Source organism: Podarcis tiliguerta (assembly GCF_965153285.1).
Source record: "Podarcis tiliguerta genome assembly, chromosome: 8".
NCBI lineage: Eukaryota > Metazoa > Chordata > Lepidosauria > Squamata > Lacertidae > Podarcis > Podarcis tiliguerta.
The window spans coordinates 24167045-24189371 of NC_139541.1; the positions used below are offsets into that span (position 1 = coordinate 24167045).

Here is a 22327-nt window from a genome sequence, read left to right on the forward strand (position 1 = left end):
AATAGATAAACTACGATGCAACTGCGATGTGCATAGCTGCCCCCGGGTTCCTTTGCCTTGAACGGCTGCCTGTAGGCAACAATTCAACAGCATCACGGAGGCGTTGCTGCGAGAAGAAAGCTGCACCTGTTGAACCTGTGCAGGGGGGGGGAGGAGCAGAGGGAGGACCGCCAACCCAGATAGTACCGTGGCTTTAGAGCGGGAGTGGGGGGCGCGGATGAAGCAGAACCTCCCTGCGCCTGAAATTAGAGCCGTTACCCTTTTAAGACTCCCTGGCGCTGGGCGGGGAGGAGGCGCGGCCTAAGCTCGGGGCCACGCCCACCCTTATAAAATGAGGCTGCGTCTCTCGTCCGCCTTCATTGAGCCAGGAAGTCGCGGTCGGGAGAGGTGCAGGGAGATGGCAGCGGCGGCGCGTGCGCAGTAACGACGCTGCGGGGAGACGGGACATGTCGAACCCTGGCGCTGCCCTACGGGTAAGGGCGGGAGGCAGGCTGCGTGAACGGAGAGGACGTGAGGATCCGGGGACACGTGTAGATTTTATTTTTGATGGCGTCAGCATAGCCCGGGCCGGGGCACTGCGAGCGCAGCGGCGCCTCGCTGGGGCGGGCTGGAGACCTGGGGTGGCGGCGGAGCGCCCGACGGGGCTTCGCCTCTTCGTGGGTCAGATGCTGATGCTGCTGCCTCCGCCAGTGCGAAGGGGCGAGAGCGCGACCCGCCTTGCCCGCCGCTTGGTTCCCTCCCGTCAAGGTTGGCCGGGCTGTGCCGTCCTGCCCGTCGAGGCAGCCTCCGCCTGCGGAAGGGCGGCTTAGTCATCCCCGCCCTGGAAGGAGGACCGGCGGCTGCGGCGGATAGGAGGGCGACGGGGCACCTGCCGCGCAGGTAGGGCGAGGGCCGTTGCCACGCAACCGCCCGGGCGGAGGCGGCGAGCTGCTGCCCGACGGGGCCTCCCTGTCTCCTCTGCCGCCTGCCCTTCGCTCCCTGGTCCGCTCCCGAAGAGCTGCTCCGGTGCACGGACCCGGGCGGGTCTCTTCCTGCCGCGGCAGGTGTGGAGCTCAAGCCCGCCCTCCGCTCCCACCTCTTCAGGATCGGTGCCTTCAGCTGCGGCGAAAACGTTTTGCACGGGATGCAGAGGAGAGGAACTCGGGGGACACCTCGGTCACGACGTCACCCCTCCCCCCCCCTTCTTGTGCCTGCGCGGTGTCAGGCTCCCTTGTCGCCGCCTGGCTGGGAAACTGAGGCACTGGCAGGGAAAGGCTGGTGGGGCAAACGGCAGCCATTGTCTCACTGGTGCCAGCCTCTGGGCCAGGGCAGAGGAGGGGTCCCTGCAGCGGGAGCAGCTTCCAGGGCTGCACAAGGTGGTGGGTGGCAGCTTGAGCCTGCCACTGAGCCCCAGGCCTCCTCTGCATCTTGGGTTTCCATGACATTTTCCTTAGAAGCTGGTATTTTCCTGTGATCCAAATGATAACAGCCAAACATGAACGAGGGAGCGATTTCTGCCCCTGTTTTCCCTGGCCTTGGAAGCTTGGTGCGTGCATGTGTGCCATTTCTTCCTAGGTGCAGATAGGGCTGCCCTGGTTGGTCCCGTTGGGGTGACTGTTGACACCAGTTAAGGTTAGGATGTCTCTCAGCCCCTGCACATGTCTGCTTGGACATGAGCATCATGAAGGTTGCTGGACCTTACTTCCTGTGTAAGCGCATTGAGGACTACAGCCTTAAATCCCTCATTTTTGAAACCTGGTGTTGCACCCTGGCTGCGTCTCAAGAGGTCTTGTGCACAATGGCCTTTAAATGGCTTGACCAGCATGCTGCTTCATCTCTGCCTGCAGGTTTTCAGTTCTTAATATTTGCTGGGATGTGGTGAATTCTGCACCCCCGCCGTTTTATAGAAAGGCACGTTTCGGCAAGGCAGAAGGTAGGGCCAGTTCCGAGGGGGCAGAACAGTGCACTTGAGGCCACAGGGCGTTATTTCTGAAGATGGTTCTGCTACTGTGATGGCCCTTGGTGCAGCAAATTCCCTTACTCTTGAGAAGGCATATTTGCTGAGGCACTGTTGATATGTGTACTTGTGTGCACTGCTTTTTGTGCTTGTTGGACTCCCAACTCGCAGCAGCTGGCATGACCAGTGGTCACTGAGGGATAATGGCAGCTGGAGTTCTGCAACACATTGCTGAGGGCACCACGTTGGTTATTAGCTCAGAACTACTCAGATCGGAAAGGGGGTGGATTGGGGGATTTAGTGTGTTCCGCTACTGTGTGCAGGAAATAGAGAGTGGTCAGCCTTTCCCTTGGTGGGCAAAGGCCCCTCAGGACTGGCCAGGAGCCTGCCCATGTTCTCAAGTGTGCAAGCACCAGGCTAGTTGAGTGAGAAGAGACTTTGGTGTAAAAATGCTTTGCCTTATCTTGCTGAAATCTGCAAGGGGTGTGTGTTTGAAAGCAGCTGGTGTGTTGGACCAGCCTCTATAGTTGGCTGAGGCTGATGGGACTTGTAGTCCAACAGATCTGGAGGCACCAGGTGGGCGAAGGCTGACTTGTATCCTGGGCTGATCAATCTTGTTCTTTAATGGTTTTGATACTGGTCAGTCAGAGGGAGAGGGAGGCATCTGACAACCCCCTAACTCTAAAGGGGCGAAGAATCTTCTACTGCTTCTTTGGCAACAAATGTGGAGTCTATTATCACTGGTGTCTAATGTGGGAGCTCTCATAAGTTGTCACGTCCAGGACACACACATACACACATCGAGTTTCTACTTTAATTGATTTAATTTTTTTAAAAAAATACTTGTCTAAAAATTGCATCTTCAGAGTCAATCTGACAAAGATGTTATTCCCTCGCCTCTTCTACCTGGAGAGTCCAAGTTGCATTTCTTGTGCAGAAAATACACACTTGCCACAATGCACTTCCCCAGTTTCGTTGTGGAGATGTAAGCATCTACAAAGCGGGCTGAGTTCTGTTGTGTCAGATATGCTATGTCTGTTCCAGTTCTTATCATGGGCCAAATGTGATAAACTGGCCTCCAAACATCCTCTATTTATGGGGTGGGGGGAGAGCTTTGGGCATCGGTGCTTCTCAACATCTGAGATGCCAAACTTACGGTACTTCTGAGTTTTGGAGTAAGTTTAAGGCTCATTTCACAGACAGGACGATTGCGGTGGAGATTCCTCCCAGAGGCAGGCCAGTGGGGAGATTTGAACCAGGAACTTCAGAAGTCAGCCTCTCAGCTATGCTTCTCCCTCCCAAGCAGCCCCCTTCTACTTTCGGGGTCATTTCCAGGGGTACACACCATTGTCAGGGCCCATGACCCTGGGGTCCTTCTGCAAGCAAAAGGCAGCCTAAGCCCCCCACTGTGCTTGCTACTCAGTGCTGAAAATGCAAGAGGAAAGGGGGCTCTTCTTTCCTAAATAAGGGGTTCCTTGAGACAAGGTTGCCACCTTTAAAGGCCATGTTCAGGAGCTTCTCGGCTCCCAAGAAAGAAAGGTCAGCTTTGTTGCCATCCATCCAGTAAGGGATTCCCTCTTGGACTCACCAGACCATCTCCCCATTCCTCGCATGTCTATCTCTTCCCCGCCACTCCAAATCCTGGTCTCTCTTTGCTCAATTCTTCTGCCTCAGATGTAAGTTTTATTTCTGCAACTCTGAGCAAACCCAGGGCTCTCTCTCTCTCTCTCATAGGTTCAGGGGGCGGGGGGGACCTACCAGAGTTTGGAAGTATGTGCAGAGTTCAGCATCCATGTAGGGAGAAGCCAAGGGTTTAGCCCTTGTGGGCTTGTTTAGCTCTTCAAAAAGCACTGCGGGGCAGGACTCCATGAAGCACAAGTGCCCCTTCCTATGGCAGCATCTTAGAGTTGGAAGGGACCCCAAGTGGCTGGGGAAGCCCAGCCAGATGGGCAGGGTATGATGATGATGATGATGATGATGTCCAGGCCCCTGCAATGCAGGAGTCCTGAATGGGAATCAAACCCATGACCTTGGCATTATCAGAACTACACTCTAACCAACCAAGCTAACCTCAAGGGTAAATGACCGATTTGAGTCCAGTAACATTATCTGGGTGCATTTTCAGGAGTTTCATGGGTGGTGCTGGTTGTTTTGGAGAATTTAGCTTTTCGTGACCGAATTTTTGCCTCCGTTGTCAAACCCTCGCCATCATCTTCTCCAGTCTTCTTTCTCTGCTGCCTTTTGCATTGATCTACGCAGCTGCCCCTTGGCTGTCAAAATCCCCTCCCACCTGTGCATTTCTCCCTTGAAAACTCAACCCCGCTCCCTTTTGGGTTTCTAGGGCTCTGCTCCTTCTGTGTCGGATGTTTCTGTGGGTCAGCCTGTTCCATATGCTCAGTATGCTACACCTCTTCCAGCGTGCAGGAGACATGCCTTGTGCCCGGGCGCATAGGCCCACGTGCAAAAGCCCTGTTGGGTTCCTGAGCATCAGACAATGTGGACCAGGACACACCTGCTTCCCCTTTCACAATTGCACCCCTCTGTGTGTGGGTGGCTGCAGCCGGCAATAGCCCTAGCAACTTCAGGAAATAAAGAGAGGCTCTTGCATGTTGGGCAGGGTCTTGTTAAGGTTTCTTGTGTTGCTCTGCAGAGGCAGGTAGTCTTGTGGAAGGACTGCAGAGGAGCTGGAAGGTATAGCTGGACAGCCCTGGTCACTCGCACCTCACAAGACTTCCCCACTGCTTCTCATATTTACTCCCGAATCTGAGCAAACAAACAATCAGGTTTTCTCTGGATTGACGTTTGTTCTGATTAATTGCTTAAAGATGAGGGCTTTCCTGGGCAAAACAGCTCGGACCGAGTTCCTAGGAAGTGTGGGGAAAGCAGGAATCTGCTCGGACAGCTCTCAGTTTATTTTACTGCCTTCCCTCGACACTCAAAAGTGGCGAGCAAGCAGCCTTGAAACACTGCAACACCCTCCAGCATTTGCAAGCAGCACTTGGAGGGGAAACCACAGGAAATTATAAACGCAGAAATTGAGCGGCATCAGGAAACTGGTTTTTTCAGGCTCTCCTCACCTTAAGAGTCCAGGGGTGGGGGAACGGAACAGGAAGCCTGTTGAGGTTTGCGTTGAGTGGTGTGGCTTGCTGTGGGCGGCTGATCCCTTCATTATTTTAAAGAGTAGCGGGTGGGTGGGAAGATACTTTAGCAGGACTGAATGGTGGTGCGGAGGGGAGGGGCCAGCAGGCTGCAGCTGCAGAAGCCCAGGTGTCTGTTGCAACCTGGAGCCCCGGATGTCCTGGCATCATCTACCTGTGAGCAAAATCCTGCAAGGCTGACGCCACTGGAGATTACGTAAGGGGCTGCACAGCTCTCCTTTTATGAATTCTAGGAAGGACATGGTACGTGCTACTTGCCAACAGTCCAGTTTGCATTGGTGGGGGGGGGCGTTTTCCTCTTCCCTCCCTCCCTCCCTCTCTCCTGGGTTTTATTGGGATCTCAGGAGCGTGTTTTGCGAAAGTGCCTCTGAGTTCAGCTCTGGATAAATCTCAACGGGAGGAGGAGGAGGAGGAAATGACGTCATGTGGTTGTCAAGCAGGGAAGAGCTGCAGGCTGGGTTTGATGAGTTGGCTGCTAGTAATGGGTCCCTCCCTCCCTCTTTTGAGATTTACTCATGATACTCGGTGGTTAAGCAGGCAAAATTAGGTTACCACTAGAGAGAAAGAGAAGCAGCAGCTGCCTCCACCTCCGCCTCCTCTTCCTCCCTGTGCAAAAGGCAGGCTGGATAAATGCAGCTCTGTGTTCCCCCGAGGGCAGCATGGCGCCTCTCCCGGCACCCTGGCTGAACCACAGGAAGGAATCCCGGTTTTTTTTTTATCTTGCCAGCCACTTGCTGTGGCCGCAGGAAGGTTTCTTGGCTGGCTGTCCTCTGCCTGATTTTTTTTTTTTTTTTCTGGCTCTTCATGCAAGATTCCCACCCACCTCCCTTCCTACTTTGCAGATCTCCATCTACTCCTTTTATGTGTTGACAGCATCGCAGGGCCTTTGAATATGTTTCATTGGATACAAGCAGTTAAAACGAAAGCCCAGTGCTGTAATAAATGCTACAGTACAGTGGTACCTCGGGTTAAGAACTTAATTCGTTCCGGAGGTCCGTTCTTAACCTGAAACTGTTCTTAACCTGAGGTACCACTTTAGCTAATGGAGCCTCCCGCTGCTGCTGCTGCACCGCTGCCATGCGATTTCTGTTCTCATCCTGAAGCAACGTTCTCAACCCGAAGTACTATTTCTGGGTTAGCGGAGTTTGTAACCTGAAGTGTCTGTAACCTGAAGTGTCTGTAACCCGAGGTACCGCTGTACAGGCAGCCTGTTTAAATCATCCTTGAGATAGGTTTGGATTTCAGCTGACTCGCAAGTCATTGACCATTCATCCCACCCAATTTTTTCACCCCCCAAAAGGGACCTGAGATATGTGGCTTCCGGGAATGTCTGTATCCCATTGGTGGGAGCTGGTGGTCAGTGTTGTGGACTGGGAGCTGCCCCCGTGACTGCCCTGTAAGAATTGAGGGCAGCTGAAGGTTCTCTGAAACTCTGGCTCTCATTAAGAGAGGACAGAGGCAGTGGCTGGACCCCAGGGCAGGAGGAATTGGAATCGCCTCCTGGGAACCTGGCAAAGAACTTTCCTCCCTGTGCTGCTTTGATGCCGCAAAAGGACAAAGTTGTTATGGACTGCCTGCCTGGACACTTCCTCCCCCCACCCCACCCCCACCTCGTGTATTCAGAATTTGGAGACACAGCGGCTTCCTTCAGAGCTTAAAGCCTTCACCTGACTGTGCGTTTTTGTGCTGCCTCACTTTGGGTCCCGTTTTTGCATTTTCTGGGCCATAATCCAATTTGTAGTTTTGGCTCCCCCTCCTAATGGGGAGGGCAGAGCCTGGGTGCCTTCCTCTATGTTCCTTTGCTTTTACTGTTACGCTTGTCATCAGCATCCTGGGCGCTGGTCGGAGTAGCAGAGGTGAGGCTCTGCCCCAAGGAGGCCACAATTGCAGGGAGCAACCCCTTGCCCCCTCTCCCTGAAGAAAGTTTTGTTTTCTTGTAAGCTTACAGACTGTTTAAAAGCCACCTGCCGCACTACCTGCCTCAGCGACAGTTTCCGCATTAATTTTGTGGGTATCTTGTAAATCCCACCCACCCACCACCCACCGTCGGAGTCTTTTCCTGGTTGCATAACTTGAAACTCCAGGGAGTGCACTCAGGGTACTAATTTTGTTGCCTTCTAAAAAGAATTAGGTTGGGGCAATTGGAAGCATTTGCTGCAAATCCCTGAACTGTGCCCAGAGCCATGGGAGCCCCTGATACCTGGTTCCCTGCACCCAGGGGGTGCGCGCACTGTTATTTAATGATTTCAAAGCGACCTTGACATAAGGCACCCATATTTAGCACCAGAAGTCAGCTGCTGCTGCTATGATGATGATGATAATGATGAGAGCCAGCCTCGGCATCAATAATAACATCACCACCATTCTAATGGTGCAGCAATAAAACTGCTAGCACATTTGCAAAGCTAAGCAGGGCCTGGTATGGTTTCAAACTGGATGGGCAACTGCGTTTTGAGATTCCTTTATTGGAGAGGGTTGGACTGGATGACCTTTGGGGGTCCCTTCCAGTTCTGTGATTCTGTCCCTCCATTTTGGTGAGCTTTGGGCTGGCTGACTTCTCTCTCTCTCTCTCTCTCTCTCTCTCTCTCTCTCTCTCTCTCTCTCTCCCCATCCCAGTTTGGCTCTTATAGCATTGCTGTTGCCCCTTTCTTGGTGGCTTCCATTTGTAGAAAATGGGTTTACGTCTGCTTCACTTTCTTTTGAGGAGGGAGGAACTGGGCAATAAAACCATCCCCAACCCCACCCCACCCACCCCCGCCACAGCCGCCAGACTCCTGAAAAAGGCCAGGGAGTGGGAGGATCTTTCCGTCCTCGCCAATGTGCTGATGGCAGTGGAGGCTCCGCATTCCAGAACGGTTTCAAAACGAGAGCTGGTTGCACAACACCCCTGCGGGCGCTGCAGGGGGCAGGCTGGCACAAGGTGTTCTGTGCTTTCCAGGTTTGGCACAGCTCACGGAGGGATTTTCATATAGCCTGAGCAGGAGGGTGCAGGTGGCCTGAGCCCCACAGCCTGGGGGGGGGGACAGCGGGGCCATTAACAAGTGTCCTGGGGAGTGTGTCCACCTCTTGGCTTTCGCAAGATGGCAGATGGGGTCTGTTTGTCCAGAAGGGTACCTGCCCCATCTCTTCAGAGGGGTGGAGGGAGGTTCTTACGTTTATTTTGATGGGCCTGTGCCTTGTGCTGGAAACATACAGTGGTACCTCGGGTTGAATACTTAATTCGTTCCGGAGGTCCGTTCTAAACCTGAAACTGTTCTTAACCTGAAGCACCACTTTAGCTAATGGGGCCTCCTGCTGCCGCTGCGCTGCCGGAGCACTATATCTGTTCTCATCCTGAAGCAAAGTTCTTTTTTTTTTTTTTAAGAATATTTTTTTATTAACCGACCAATCACATCAAATCAAACCAAATCACATAAATCCAAATTACACAGCCGAATTTTAAATTTTTGTTGGGGGTACCCATATTTCAAGTTCCGAAGGGATCCAATCAACTTCTTGCTTCTTACCGCTGTTTTAATGTCCACAAATCTAACCTTATGATGTTCACAGTACTATCCAGTCCTTTCTTATCATTTTTCCACATCTCTTGTTGTTATTTTCATATATTTTTCCTTTCTCTTAACCCGAGGTACTATTTCTGGGTTAGCGGAGTCTGTAACCTGAGTGTCTGTAACCCCAGGTACCACTGTACTTTATTTTGCAATGCTGATATACCATGTTTTGATTAGAAAGAAAGTGCCAATTTGCAGTGCCGAGAGGAGGAGGGGCAGGGAGCAGGGTTTGAAATTCGCCACGCACTTTTTGTACCTGTCTGTCGGCCACTTGCGGCCAAGTGTAGATGCCCGGGCCCCAGAATGGCCCCTGGTTTCTCTACCATCTGGAGGCGCATGCCTGGAGATCCTTGGATCTTGACTGTTTTCACACTCCAGCAATGCATCCTGTAGAATTCCATCTGTTATTTTTTATCTGCACAATCGGAATGAATTTCGGGAACCGAAATGTCGTATTGAAACACGGCTCCCTTAATGGGGACTAGGCGTTACGCGTTGGCGGCTGTAACCATTGGTTTAAGGAGCTGTTTGGCGCCTAACTTGTATGGCTGATTTAAATATCTGAGCACTGCCAAAGGAGCGCTCTCTCTTTCTCTTATACTCTTCCAAACCCAGTGTCATTTAAAGCAGCTGGGGGGGGGGGAGATTGGGTGCGGGCAGCAGTGCCGGGAAGGAGTCTGCACTGGGGATATGGGGAGATGTAGCCACTTCCACACTCCCTGAATCCTACCATCACCAAGAGGCTCCCTTGAAGCTTTAAATCTGGGCTCGGGAAGCTGAGGATTTGTGGACCAGTGACAATGGGAGCCAGAGCCCAGCAATATCTAGATGTCCATTCAGGTTCCCCTATCACCCTCCCCTTTAAACAAAACACCAGGAAACCTGACTGTGGCTTTTCTTGCCTTACCTATTGCAAGCATATGTGAAAATGTTTGCACACTCCGAGTGAGGGCAGTGCTTCCTGCCGTCGCTCTGAACAGGCTATGTAATACGATCGCGCCAGGGCTCAAATCGTGGTGTGTATGGGGGAGGAAGGGTAGCGCTCCAGGGTTCCCTCCCAGCCTTTACCCAGAGATGCCGCTGGGGATTGACGCAGGAACCTTCTGCACTCCAAGCAGGTGCTCTGCCATTGAACCGAGTTACAAGGAGGGCCTTTGACCTAGAATTGCTACACAAGCCAGCTTCTCCTTCTGTTGTGAGCCTTGAAAAGTTCTTCCTGGGTTGACCCTTTGTTGGCTCTGCTGCATGGGACTAACACACCCTTGTTTGTCTGTCTCCCCCTCTCTTTTACAGGCTGCTGAAGTAGCTGGCTACCTGGCGAGGACAGTGGACTTCTGAAAGCGCCGACGTCAGCCAAGCAGCATGTCCACGGCCGGCATTGCAGCTCCGGAGATGAGAGTCCCCTTGAAGAGCAGCTTCCTTCACAAGGGGCAAGGCATTGGGAGCCTCAAGCCCTGTTGGGGAGGCCATTTTGAAAAGTGAGTCTTCCTTCAGGGAGGGTACCAGATCTTTTCTCCCACTCGCATCACTTTCTTGCACTTGGGTATGGGCTAGTGATGGTGGTTGGGCCTTTTGCGGCTGTCTCTTCTTCACCTACTGATTGCCTCCTGTCTCTCCTGGAAAGTATCCGGTCAGGTTTAAGGTGCTGGTTTGACCTTTAAAGCCCTTTGTGGCTTAGGGCCCTCGTATTTATGGGACCACCTCTCCTAGTATGCCCCACAGAGGACCTTAATCTCCATGAATAATCATAGTTTAGAGGTCCCGGGCCCTAAGGAAGTCAGATTATCCTCCACCAGGGTCAGGGCCTTCTCAGTGATGGCTCTGACCAGGTGGAATGCTCTGTCCCATGAGACCAGGGCCCTGCAGGATTTAACCTCCTTCCGCAGGGCCTGTAAGACAGAGCTATTCCACCTGGCTTTCAATTTGAACTTAGCCTGATCTTTTATTCCCCTTCCTTCCCTCTCCCTCCCCTTTTTATGAAGATTACCTGCTCTGGGATCCCACAGCTAATTCTCCCCTGGTCTCCTTACTGGCCCAAATAGGACTAATTTAGCCAGCTAGCCCTGGTGATCATCTAATGTTTATTGGATGGATTTCCCCCCTAAATTGATTTTTGAATTCTGAATTTATTGTTATTCACGTTTTATACTGTATTTTATGCTGTTTTTTGTTGCATCAATTAAGTGTTTTAAATTTGTTGTTAGCTGCCCTGAGCCTGGTTTTCTGAACCGGGAAGGGCGGGGTATAAATAAAATATTTATTTATTTATTCATTCATTCATTCAGCCCTTTCTTTAACATGGAGCCCGTAGCAATGGCCTACAATCTGAACTCATCCGCACAGCATCACTTAACGTCCATCGGTAGGTACCTGGCTCCGCCGTCAACCTCAGATTTATTTGTGTTGCAGCTCAGAACTGTTCAGTTGTCACTCCCCCTCCTCCTTCCACCAGCAATTTGGTTCCTGAAGATACCCGCTTTTTTATTATTATTGAAGAGGAAGAGGAAGGTTAGCAGGCAGCAGAAAAACCAGCAGCCTTGACAGCCAGAGCCTTGGAGTGCCCCATGCTGTCTTACTAATAATAATAATAATAATAATAATAATTAATAATTATAAACAAAATATACCAAGAATAAGGAACATAAAGAAATAGTGTTACAGCAAGTTAAAGGCAGCGTTGCCACCGAGTTTGTTGTTCCAGAAAGTTACAAAAAAAACCCCACACCATTCTTTCCATAAACTTGTTAGGATAGTTCATATGCATTATTTTGTAATAAGTAACCTTAAGCATAGTTATTACAGACCAAATCGTATCAGTCCGTTCAGAAGTAGTAGGAGATAGGCTTTTCGCCGAATTTTTTTAGCTGTAATCTTAGCAGCGGTTAATCGGGTTTTGAACACTGTTTCTTGACCGTTTACTGGAATAACATGTTTAGCAGAAATATTGTCGGTTCCGAGGGCATATGATATATGATATCCTAACACATTGGAGATACCGGCCTGAATGGATTTCCAGGGTATTTATATTTGAGAGCAGTTCCAAAAGAACTGCTTTATTTAATCCACGTCTCCAGCATTTATCTGATCCTATCTATCTATAGTTCAATTTATAAGGTGTTAAATACCATCAAGCGAAGGTTTTGAAATAGTTCTCCTGAAATTATATTAGAACGGAAGTTGTCTGAAATCCAGTTCCATTCTTTCCTGGCTGTTCTTTGATCTAAATCCTCATATATGTTATAAATATTATATGCATGTATATCTAGATCTGACTATATACATGTGTGCATCTGAGTGCACAGTTGAGGCCGAATGGCTCTGAGGTCAGGGAGGCTTGTGATACCTCACCCAGCAGTGCTGAGAGGGATGGAGTCAAGGAGGGGCTTTTGCCATGTCTGTGAGGCTCCCAGAGGCACCCGGTTGTCCACTTTGGAGGCTGGGCCCTACTTGGGCTCCATCCAGCCCCTTTTAATAGACTTGCAGAGTTCTCAGGGGACCCCAACGACCATCTAGTCATCTAAGAACATGGCAGAGGAGGCGGGGTCTATCCATATCTCCTAGCCAGTGGGGCCTCCATGTTCAGAAGCTGTCTACCAGTCTCAATAAATGCCATGTGCTGGCAACGAACAGCCGGGTGTATCTGGCTTTCTCCACTCCAGCAGCCACTCTCCCACCCCCACCCCCCACTTTGAGGAAAGCTGTGCATGAGGTGCCCTGTGTCTTCAGATTAGCAACTCACCCTTCTTCCCCTCTCCCTCTCAGGCCACATTTCAGACCCTGACCCAGCACAGAACGGCGGTAGCGACAAGCCCAGCCCCAACGGAGAGAGGCCAGAGGATCGTGGCTTGGTCCCTGCCTTCGGCAGGCTCTCCCTCGCCGCGTCCGACGAGGCGGCTCCCCCCACGCCCCTCAAGGGCGGGCCATCGTTCTCCTTCCCCCCGGCGCCTCCTGGTACCGAGCGGAGCACCCGCCCGCTTCCCCCACTGCCCATCCCGGAGGATTTCGTGCACGACGATGTGGACCGGGAGGTGGAGTTCCTCACCAGCTCCGACACGGACTTCTTGCTGGAGGAGTGCAGCGGCCCCGCCTTCAAGCCCGCCACCTATGGCAGGCGGAGCTTCCGGGGCTGCGGGCAAATAAACTACGCTTACTTCGACGCCCCGGCAGGATCGAAGACGGAAGAGCTTCCTTCCGCTAAGCAGAGCGGGTGTCCGGCCGGGGTCTGTGCTGCTGTTGTTGCTGCTTCTGTTCCTCCTCCACCTCCTCCTCCTCCGGCTCCCGCGGTGCATCAGCTCCACCGCCGGTTGCGCCGCTCGCATTCCGGGCCGGCTGGGTCCTTCCACAAACCGGTGGTGAGGGTCTCCAGCCACTTCCGCCGGGCGTCTCCCAGCTCGGACGATGACAAGCCTGAGGTCCCGCCCAGGGTGCCCATCCCGCCCCGGGTGCTGAAGCCTGACTACCGGAGGTGGTCCGCCGAAGTGGCTTCGAGCGCCTACAGCGACGAGGACAAACCGCCCAAAGTCCCCCCGAGGGAGCCTCTGTCCTGCAGCAACTCTCGCACGCCCAGCCCCAAGAGCCTGCCCTCGTACCTCAACGGCATCATGCCGCCCACCCAGAGCTTTGCCCCGGACCCCAAGTACGTCAGCAGCAAAGCGCTGCAGCGGCAGCACAGCGAGGGCTCGGGCAGCCGGGTGCCCTGCATCCTGCCCATCATCGAGAACGGCAAGAAGGTCAGCTCCACCCACTACTATCTGCTGCCCGAAAGGCCCCCCTACCTGGACAGGTACGAGAAGTTCTTCCGGGAAGCGGAAGAGGGCAGCAGCCTGAGCGCGGAAGGGCAGCTGCCGCCGTCCCTGTGGCCAGAGGCTCCGGAAGGGGAGGCAGCCAGCCTGGCCGGGATGCTGAACGTTCCGGTCAAGCGCAAGCACTTGCCCTGCATGGTGTCTCCGTAGGGAAGAGGGAGCCTCGCGAGGAAGGAGGCATTGGGGAGCTGGCCACAGGCCTTTCGAGGATGAGGAAGAGGGGCAGAAGCCCAGCCCTCCGGCTTCCGGAGAGGAGCAGGGGGAGGCCCCTCTGTCTGGTGCTGCAGCCGCTGCCTGCGTTGGGCTCGGCTGCCTGGCCCTGGCGGTTCTGGTCCGGGAGAGGACTTGGAGGAGGACTCGAGCGTACATAGCCAGCATTGGCCAGTTGTCATTCAATATTCTTAGAGCAAACTTGCATAAGTAGGGAAAGAATTGCACTCTTGCTAACAGGACAAGCTGCTTCGGCTGGAAGCAGAAGAGAAAAGAAGTCCCTTTCAGTATTCTTTTTTCTGCACAGTGGTGGCCACAGTGTGTTTCCGCCCCCGCCCCCGCCCCCTTAAAAAAAAACCCTTTCTGCCAATATTTGCTCTTCTCCCACTGGTGTGGAATCCCAGCAGGAATTATCCTTGCGGTGGGAGGAGATTTGGGGGGGGGGGAGGGCGGCAGGGAAGTCCACCACCCATTTCTGAGCTCGCCTTAGTTTGGATGGGCTGTTCCACATGTTTTAGACTTTTGGTCTGGGGTGGGGAATCTTGCCCCCGGTTCCTAATCTCCACCTACCCACACCCAGCCACTCAGATACTTGCCACAATTCAACTGGTTCTCCTTTACCCACAGCTTCTGGCTTTGATGAAACCCGAGAAGGACTTTTGTGCGCTAGCTTTTGTGGGTTCCGCGCGACTGTGTGTGTCCTTGCAGTTGGGTAGCTGGAGCTCCGGCTGAACAGCACCCTGGGTGAAGCAGCAACCCCCCTTTCCCCACCACCCCAATATTTTAAAAAATGGGACCAACTTCTGTTCTCCAGGTGGTGTTGGGAGAATGTGTTTATGCATAGCAGTGAGGCACAAGCTGGTCTTGAGCCTGTCTTGTCCAGTGTTCTGCAGGATGGTGGAAGAGGCTGGGCTCGCGTTGCCGAGTCCTCTTTGAAGGCGGCCCAGTCAGGGTTGGTGAAGGGTGTTGCCGTCTTTCTCCCCACCCCCCTTGCACACTCGCACGCACGCACACCCACACACTTCCACTTGTTCCCGCAGGCCCCAGGGGGACGGTGCTTTCTGGTCAGGGTCCAGCGTGGCCTTGGCTTTTCCCAATGGACGCAACTGCGGTTTACAGTGTAAAATAAAGTTCGCTTGGGAGTTGTTGTTGCCTCCCACCCCTCTGAAACCGTCTGGGAAGCTGACTTGTTTCTAGTACAAACTCTAAATGAAGGCAATGTTCACATTCTGGAAATAATATTGATAATAATGCACTGAGAGAGATCCTGCATCAGGTGTACAGTATTGAGGAAGAATGACGTCGTTCACTTTGTATTTTGGAATATTTCCGTGTCTTGGATTTTAATAAAGTTATAATGTACTTATTTATGATAACACCACCTCGGCTGCCTCGTCTTGTGTGGGGGCTCTGCTTCCCTTTCGCAAAAGCGGCAGAGCAGCGAGCTCTCGCCGCCGCCGCCTCCACCTCCTCCTCCCTCCTGGTGCATTTTAGGGGTGCGTCTCCTCGTCTCCCTGCGTTGGCCAATGAGAAGCTCCCTGGAATCATGCTATGCAGCTTATCAAGATTGGGCAGCTTGCCACCGGTGCTTGGTTTCCAGAGCCACCCAGCACGTGGGCAGGCAGGATGTGCAACTCCCAGGGTGTTTCTTGACCTGTCCTGCGTTGTAATTGTGGTTTCTGGGCTGGTGGCAGGGGCTGACACTTCCAGGACGGGTTGGGTGGGCAAGCCCTGAAGTCTGTTCCCCACCGCACAAAGCCTCTCCCTGGCTGAGCTTGCGTTGTGAGAGCTGTGGGGCAGGTAGAAAGCCCTGGGAGATGGAGGGAGAGAAGGGGGCAGCAGAGGACTCGGGTGGAAGGGGGAGGAAGAGCCTGTACCAAGGTGGGTTGGTAGGATGAGGAGGAAGCCCCTTCTCCGACTTTTAAAGGGGAGATGAACAGGAACCCCATCTCCTTCCCTCTGCAAGTGTGGCTTCTGCCATGCAAATGGTGTGCAGCCACATTAATGCCTCTATCGCTTGTTTTGGTGCTTGGAAGAAGTCCTGCTCAAGCATTTTGAGTCCTGCCAAGGGGTAGGCATCTCTCCCCACCCCATCCTCGAAGCTGCAGCTTGATTTCCATGAAGCCTCTTCTGCCCCCACCCAGGCAGTACATGAAATCCTCCACCACCACTCCCTTTTCCAGAAACATTTCCCCTTTTCCTCGTTTTCTATTATAACACTCTTTTTTCTGGAATAGAACTGGGGATGTGTGTGCAGGCGCCGATGACTAGATTCCCTCTGAGCTACTGAACTGATGTCTTAATTTTACTCATAACGAAAACAGGCATGTCTTACACGGCTTTTTAAGAAGAAAAGTGTGTGTGCAGCCTAGGAGCATTTTTGCCACCCAGTTATTAACACCTGGGTACCTGAGGCTGTGGAAGGCAAATTCTTCAGTGCCTGTAGACAAACTGCCTTGAAACTCCTTGCAGCCTTCAGCCTTTCTCAACCTGTGGGTCCCCAGATGTTCTTGAACTACAACCCCCATCACCCCTAGCTAGCAAGGCCAGAGCTCAGGGATGATGGGAGTTGCAGTCCAACAACATCTGGGGACCCACAGGTTGAGAACCACTGCTAGCTGCATCTCCACATAGTTAGGGCTGACTCCCCTTGCAGGACTGATGATATCTCTGCTCAGCACCTGCCTTCAGTTCTCAGTGTCTCTTGAGGGAAGGCCATGGACAATTTAAATGGTGCCAGAGCAAGGTGGGCAAAAGATGATGTGCGGTAGATCCGACTCCAAGCATTCAATAATGGAAATACCAAAAAACCACACAGTTGGGCTGGTGGAATTTATAGGAAGGTCGGGAGTTGATGGTCAGAAATGTGTGTTGTGTGGAAGGATGCTCTGAGCTGTACCCGGTTCTGGTACATCAATCAATCAATCAATCAATCAATCAATCATGGGCTTAGAATTCTTTAATTCTAGGTATGTGTTTTCCCCCTTGGCTCTGGTGCATGGTTTCCCAAACTTGGGTTTCCAGCTCTTGTTGGACTACAACTCCCATCATCCCTAGCTAGTGGTCAGGGATGATGGAAACGGTAGTCCAAAAACTGCTGGAGACCCAAGTTTCCCTGCTCTGGTGGGCGGATATCTGGGTTCTTGTATGTAGAGGTTGAGATTTGCAGGTTGAGGGCAGAGCCACAGATGCACCAGCCCATGGGCAGAAGAAGGCTGACCTCCCCTGTCCTGGCAGGTTGCTGTGGTGCCCAGCTTGGGCCACCGTCTCTCTGCCTCGCCCTCCCTTCCCCTCCTGCTTGATGCTGCAGCAGCACTGCCATAACCGGTGAGCCAAGGAGGATCGTCCTGCTCCTCCTCCTCCTGCTGCTGCTGTAGTGCAGGATGTGACTTGTCAGGCCTCCTGTCTCGCTTGTGCAAATAGCTTCTTGATCACTTACTCAGATACTCAACAGCGAGGGCTTGGCGCTGCCTCAGGAAGGGGAGGTGGGAGGCAGAGGTGCTCCCCAGGAGGTCTGAAGGAGGCCTCCCTGTTAGAGAGGAGAGCGTTCTGTGGGTGGGTGGCAAGAAGAGGTAAGGAGATGCCCTCAGTGGACTGCAGGCAAACTCCACCAAATCTTGCTGCTTGAAGAAGGTCCTGAAAACCACAGCAGAGAATGGGTTTGTTCTGTCTTTGCTTTGCCTCCAGGCCCTGGCATCCAGGATTTGACCTTCAGCATCAATGTGGGGGGAATTGGGCCAAATTCCCATGGACAGGCCTTCTGCCTTCTGAGAAATAAAGGCTAGGATTTTCTCCTTGACAGGCATTTGTTTATATGAGAGGGGAAGTGGTGCAGAGACTCAGTTAGGAGTAGCACAGACCTTGCCTTGTCCCTCCCCCTGCCATATTAGTGCACCCCCCATCCCATTCTGCAATACGAGAGGATGATCCCATCAATGTGTTTCTCTTCTTCCACAGTGCAGTGCTTACCTGGGGTTGCTTTCCTTTGGAGAAGAGAAGGGTGCAAACTTAGGCTGTCTCTGTAAAGTTTGAGCTTTCCTTTTCTTTCTTTTTTAACGAAATCTGCAAGTGAAACCTGTGTAGTGCACAGCCAGAGCAGTGGTCCTAATCCAGATTCTCCAAAGAGAGGAGGAGACCATCTGTAGACCATCTCTGCTTCTGTAGGAAGCCACAGCGGGTGGCACTGTGGTCTAAGCAACTGAGCCTCTTGGGCTTGCCGATCAGAAGGTTGGTGGTTTGAATCCCCATGATGGGGTGAGCTCCTGTTGTCCTGCCCCAGCTCCTGCCAACCTAGCAGATTGAAAGCATGCCAGTGCAAGTAGATAAATAGGTACCGCTGTGGCAGGAAGGTAAACGGCATTTCCGTGCGCTCTGGTTTCCATCACAGTGTTCCATTGTGCCAGAAGCTGTTTAGTCCTGCTGGCCACATGACCCGGAAAGCTGTCTGTGGACAAACGTCGGCTCCCTTAGCCTGAAGGCAAGATGAGTGTTGCAACCCCATAGTCACCTTTGACTGGACTTCACCGTCCAGGGGTCCTTTACCATACCTTTTACCTTGTAGGAAGTCACCTTTCTTAAACGTTCCAGGCCATGAGGTGGGCACCAGTTTCCCATGCGACAAGCCTCATCACTTCTGGAGATGCCTTGAGCTGTAACCCTCACCAGCGATACTTCCATCTTTCTGCTGCTCCCATTCTTCTTCTTATATTGATGCTATAAACAACCGCAAAGTGCAATAGCAAAAGGTTAAAATTACATTGTGGACTTTAGGAAATGTAAATTGAATATTCAGCCACTTATTATTGAGGGGAAGTGCGTGGAACAGGTCTCGGTGTTTCGATTTCTGGGAATGGAGTTGAGAGACGACCTAACCTGGGGAGAGAACAGCAAAGACCTGGTGAAGAGAGCACAGCAGAGGTTATATTTTCTGAGAATCCTCCGGAAAAACAATCTCTCAAAGGACCTGTTGATGTCATTTTACCATTGCACTGTGGAGAGCGTACTAACATGGTCTGTGTGTGTGGTTTGGGAGCTGCACAGCCAGGGAAAAAACAAGAGGGCCACCTTAACCTCACTAGGTTGTTGTGAGGTTGTTGTGTGATAGCCATTGATAACCTTATCCTCCAGGAATCTGTCTAATCCCCTTTTGAAGTCACCCAAGCTAGTAGCTGTCGTTCAGTCTTGTAGCAAGTTCTGTCTTTTAACCATACTTTGTGCAAAGTTCTTCCTTTTGTCTGTCCTGATCTCCTACCTAGCAGCTTCCTTGGATGTGTGTGATATAAGTATCTTCAAGGTTCAGGGTATCCTGATGAAACCCTTTGGTTGTTTATTAAATAGTTTAGTACAACATTTGATTCAGAATATTTTTTTGCTTGTTTTCCTCATCTAAAAACTAGGTGCGTCTTATGGTCGGGTGCATCTTATAGAGCGAAAAATACGGTAGATAAGCCTGAGAGGCAGTGGCTGGCCTCCAAGACCACCCGGTGTGCTTCATGGGGATTTGAACCCTGGTCTCCAACACTAGTCTAACCACTATGCAAGACTGTCTTTCTTGCCAGGGATGTGGAAGCTCTGGGTGGGCAGGTATCCCGGCCAATGCAGGCCATTCCTGTGATCACTGCTTGCTTTGGAAACGTAAGCTTCTCAGGCAGAGGCAAGCATATTTTTTAACCTGTAATAAACATAAGTGTGATAAATTCAGCGGCTGACCTTGTCTGGGGAAAGGCGGCTGTTCCCTTCTTCCCCATCCTGCAGGGTAATTTGGGCCTTGCACAACCCCTGCCCATGTGCCAATTTCCACGGGCAAAGAATTTGCTGCTCACCCCACCCCCTTCCCTGAGCTACGTGTGGCAAGTTCCTTATACAACCATGCTCTGTTATCTGCGAACACAATCAAGCTTTGCCCTGATGTGCGAAGGAGGCAGCAATCCCCTTAATAAGGCAGCCGAGGACACACAACTTCAGGAATGAAAAGGGAGGAGACAGTTTGGAACTCCGCCCGCAATGGCATTCCTTGGGTCCTGTTCTTCCTGGGGTGGACAACCCACCGCAAATCACTGCCAGTCAAATGTGATGTGGTTAAGTGGTGATGCAAGCTCTGAGAATCAAGAGGCAGCATCTCTGAGCATCTGAGCAGAGTGCTCCTGCAAAGATTGGAGGAGAGGAGAGGTTGTGGCGGAGGGGCCACCACGGCTATGGCCCTGCCAGCTCATGCTGGCTGGCAGGGGAAGGGTAGAGGTAGAGGTGGAGTATGGACTTATCTCCCCGACACACACACACACACACACACAGAGAGAGAGAGAGAGAGAGAGAGAGACCTAGCATTGCAAAGTTGGAAGGGACCACAAGGGTGATTAATTTTTTTTAATCATTTTTATTGATTTTCCAATAAAAACAGCCAATCAACATGTCCACATCAGAATCCAATTAAGAACAAAAAACTAAAATAAAATAAAAAAGACCAACTTGTAATCCAAACTGTAATTATTAATTTTTCTGGGCTCCCCATAGTCTGGACCTCTGAAGCATATCTCCAAATCTTCAGTCCTGCCTCTTCTCATTGTTTTCATATTTTCCACATCACGAGGAAATGTTGAGTTGTTTTGTAGACAGATGATATTGGGAGACATATTGGCCCTCTGTCATGGATGCTTCAGCTGAGATTCCTGCTTCGCAGGGAGTTGGATCAAGATGACCCATGATTTAATTAATAGGAAAATTGGTCAAAGTCTTAATAAGGAAAGACATTGGAAAGATGGTTCTGTGTAAGCACATGATTTGGTGAGGGCTAATCCGAAAAATAAACTGATTTTGTTTGGTTTGGGATGGTGACATTGGGTTGCATCCGTCAAGACTGCTGTGATCCTTTGATTGGCATACCTGGTTGAGGAAGGTGCTTAAGATTTGGGGGGTCCAAAGCCGCCCCCAAGCTGCCCCCAGTACACCCTCCACCTTTTGGCCTCATCACCAGTGGGAACACCAAGGGCACGTCTCCTGCTACCATCACGAACCTCCTGTCCAGTTGCCGTCCCCCACAGTCTCACAGCAGACTCCCATCCCTTAGTGGTTCTCCAGACCTCTGAATTTCTTCCAGTCTAGGCCTTCTTGCATGTCCCCACTTGTCTTGAGCCACCAGATCAATTATTATGTTTTCAGTCGGAGAGACAAAATCTGAGCCCCTTGAATAACGGCTCCTCAAAATTCTCCCCTCAATTGAATTTGAGAGCTGACATGTGTGAATCTTCAGAATTGTCCCTTCAGGCTTGGTGTGAAAGCAAAATGCATGCTTTCCATCATTCGTTTTGCCCATTGGTCCACCAGCTTTTCTTCCCCCCATAATGTGGACAATGTTTTTATTTATTTACTGCATTCAAATCCCGCCTCCAAGAAGCTGACAGTAAGAGCTGTTTGACAGTGGAATTTGCTGCCAAGGAGTGTGGGGGAGTCTCCTTCTTTGGAGGTCTTTAAGCAGAGGCTTGACAACCATATGTCAGGAGTGCTCTGATGGTGTTTCCTGCTTGGCAGGGGGTTGGACTCGATGGCCCTTGTGGTCTCTTCCAACTCTATGATTCTATGATTCTAAGCTTGAGGTGGTATACATGTGTCTCCTCCTCAACTAATCCCGATAACAACCCTGTGAGGTAGGTTAGGTTGAGAGGCAGCGACTGGCCCAGGGTCACACCCAGTGAGCTTCATGGCCAAGTGGGGATTCGAACCCTGCTCTCCCTGGTCCTAGTCCGGCACTCTAACTACTACACCACACTGGCTTTTCAGTGCTTCCGAGGAGCACCTTGATATAAATTATTGGCAAAGGCTTTCGTTGTTTCCTCCAGCCCAGGAATGAGGCTGGCATGACGTATCTGGGCTGCCTACACTTTGGGAGTGTTTCAGATCCAAGCACATCCCGAGATAATTGCAAATTAATGAGGTCCTGGGAGGTTCTTTGGGAACGGTGAGGAATTTGTGAGTAGGTGGTTGTGCGCTAGACGGTGCTCCTTAGGTTTAATGATTTTGATGAGTGGCGCATCTCCTCCCCCCTCCTCTTCTCATAAGGGCAGGGAAGGCTTGGAAGTGAGGGCAGTCAAAGGAAAAAGCCAGTTAGAAAATACCATATTTTTTGCTCTATAAACCTCACTTTTTCCCTCCTAAAAAGTAAGGGGAAATGTGTGTGCGTCTTATGGAGCAAATGCAGGCTGCACAGCTATCCCAGAAGCCAGAACAGCAAGAGGGATTGCTGCTTTCACTGCACAGCGATCCCTCTTGCTCTTCTGGCTTCTGAGATTCAGAATATTTTTTTTCTTGTTTTCCTCCTCCAAAAACTTGTGGTCTGGTGCGTCTTATAGAGCAAAAAATACGGTTTGGGCTGTTGGCAAAGAGCAAACTGGACAAGACAAGGAATATTGAGGTCTGAATATTGAGCCTCACTTCAGCAGCTTGTACCCAGACCTAGACTCAAAATCCTTTTTTTAAAAAAAGATTTTTATTGATACAGCAAGAAAAAAGAAAAAAACACAAATACCAAATTACACACAAGAATAACCATAGACACATATTTTTCTTAGCAAACAATAAAACATATATTGGTCTTAACACTAAAGACCCAACCTCCCGTCTATTCCATATTTCGATTTCATATTACTTATTGCCAATACACACTTTTATCATAATTAA

The 22327-nt window shown here is 51.3% G+C and overlaps 1 protein-coding gene and 1 long non-coding RNA gene across 2 annotated transcripts in view; both read left to right on the plus strand.

Annotated features, from left to right (window-relative positions):
• LOC310682978 overlaps positions 1 to 22327 on the plus strand; it is a 152211-nt gene that overhangs the window by 84039 nt on the left and 45845 nt on the right. The window lies entirely within an intron of this gene.
• ERRFI1 (ERBB receptor feedback inhibitor 1) lies at positions 347 to 15035 on the plus strand. The gene is made up of 4 exons (XM_083452172.1): positions 347 to 473; positions 9939 to 10123; positions 10931 to 11007; positions 12408 to 15035. Exons 2-4 carry the CDS (start codon positions 10008 to 10010, stop codon positions 13595 to 13597), a joined length of 1383 nt encoding a protein of 460 aa, XP_083308298.1. The 5' UTR covers positions 347 to 473; positions 9939 to 10007; the 3' UTR covers positions 13598 to 15035.

What these genes read in the sequence shown, in the direction of transcription:
- ERRFI1 (XM_083452172.1), top strand. Translation starts at nt 10,008, where the DNA reads ATGTCCACGGCCGGCATTGCAGCTCCGGAGATGAGAGTCCCCTTGAAG. An exon ending in TGGGGAGGCCATTTTGAAAA is followed by an intron (nt 10,124 to 10,930) that starts GTGAGTCTTCCT and finishes TCATTCATTCAG; the next exon opens with CCCTTTCTTTAACATGGAGC. An exon ending in GCATCACTTAACGTCCATCG is followed by an intron (nt 11,008 to 12,407) that starts GTAGGTACCTGG and finishes TCTCCCTCTCAG; the next exon opens with GCCACATTTCAGACCCTGAC.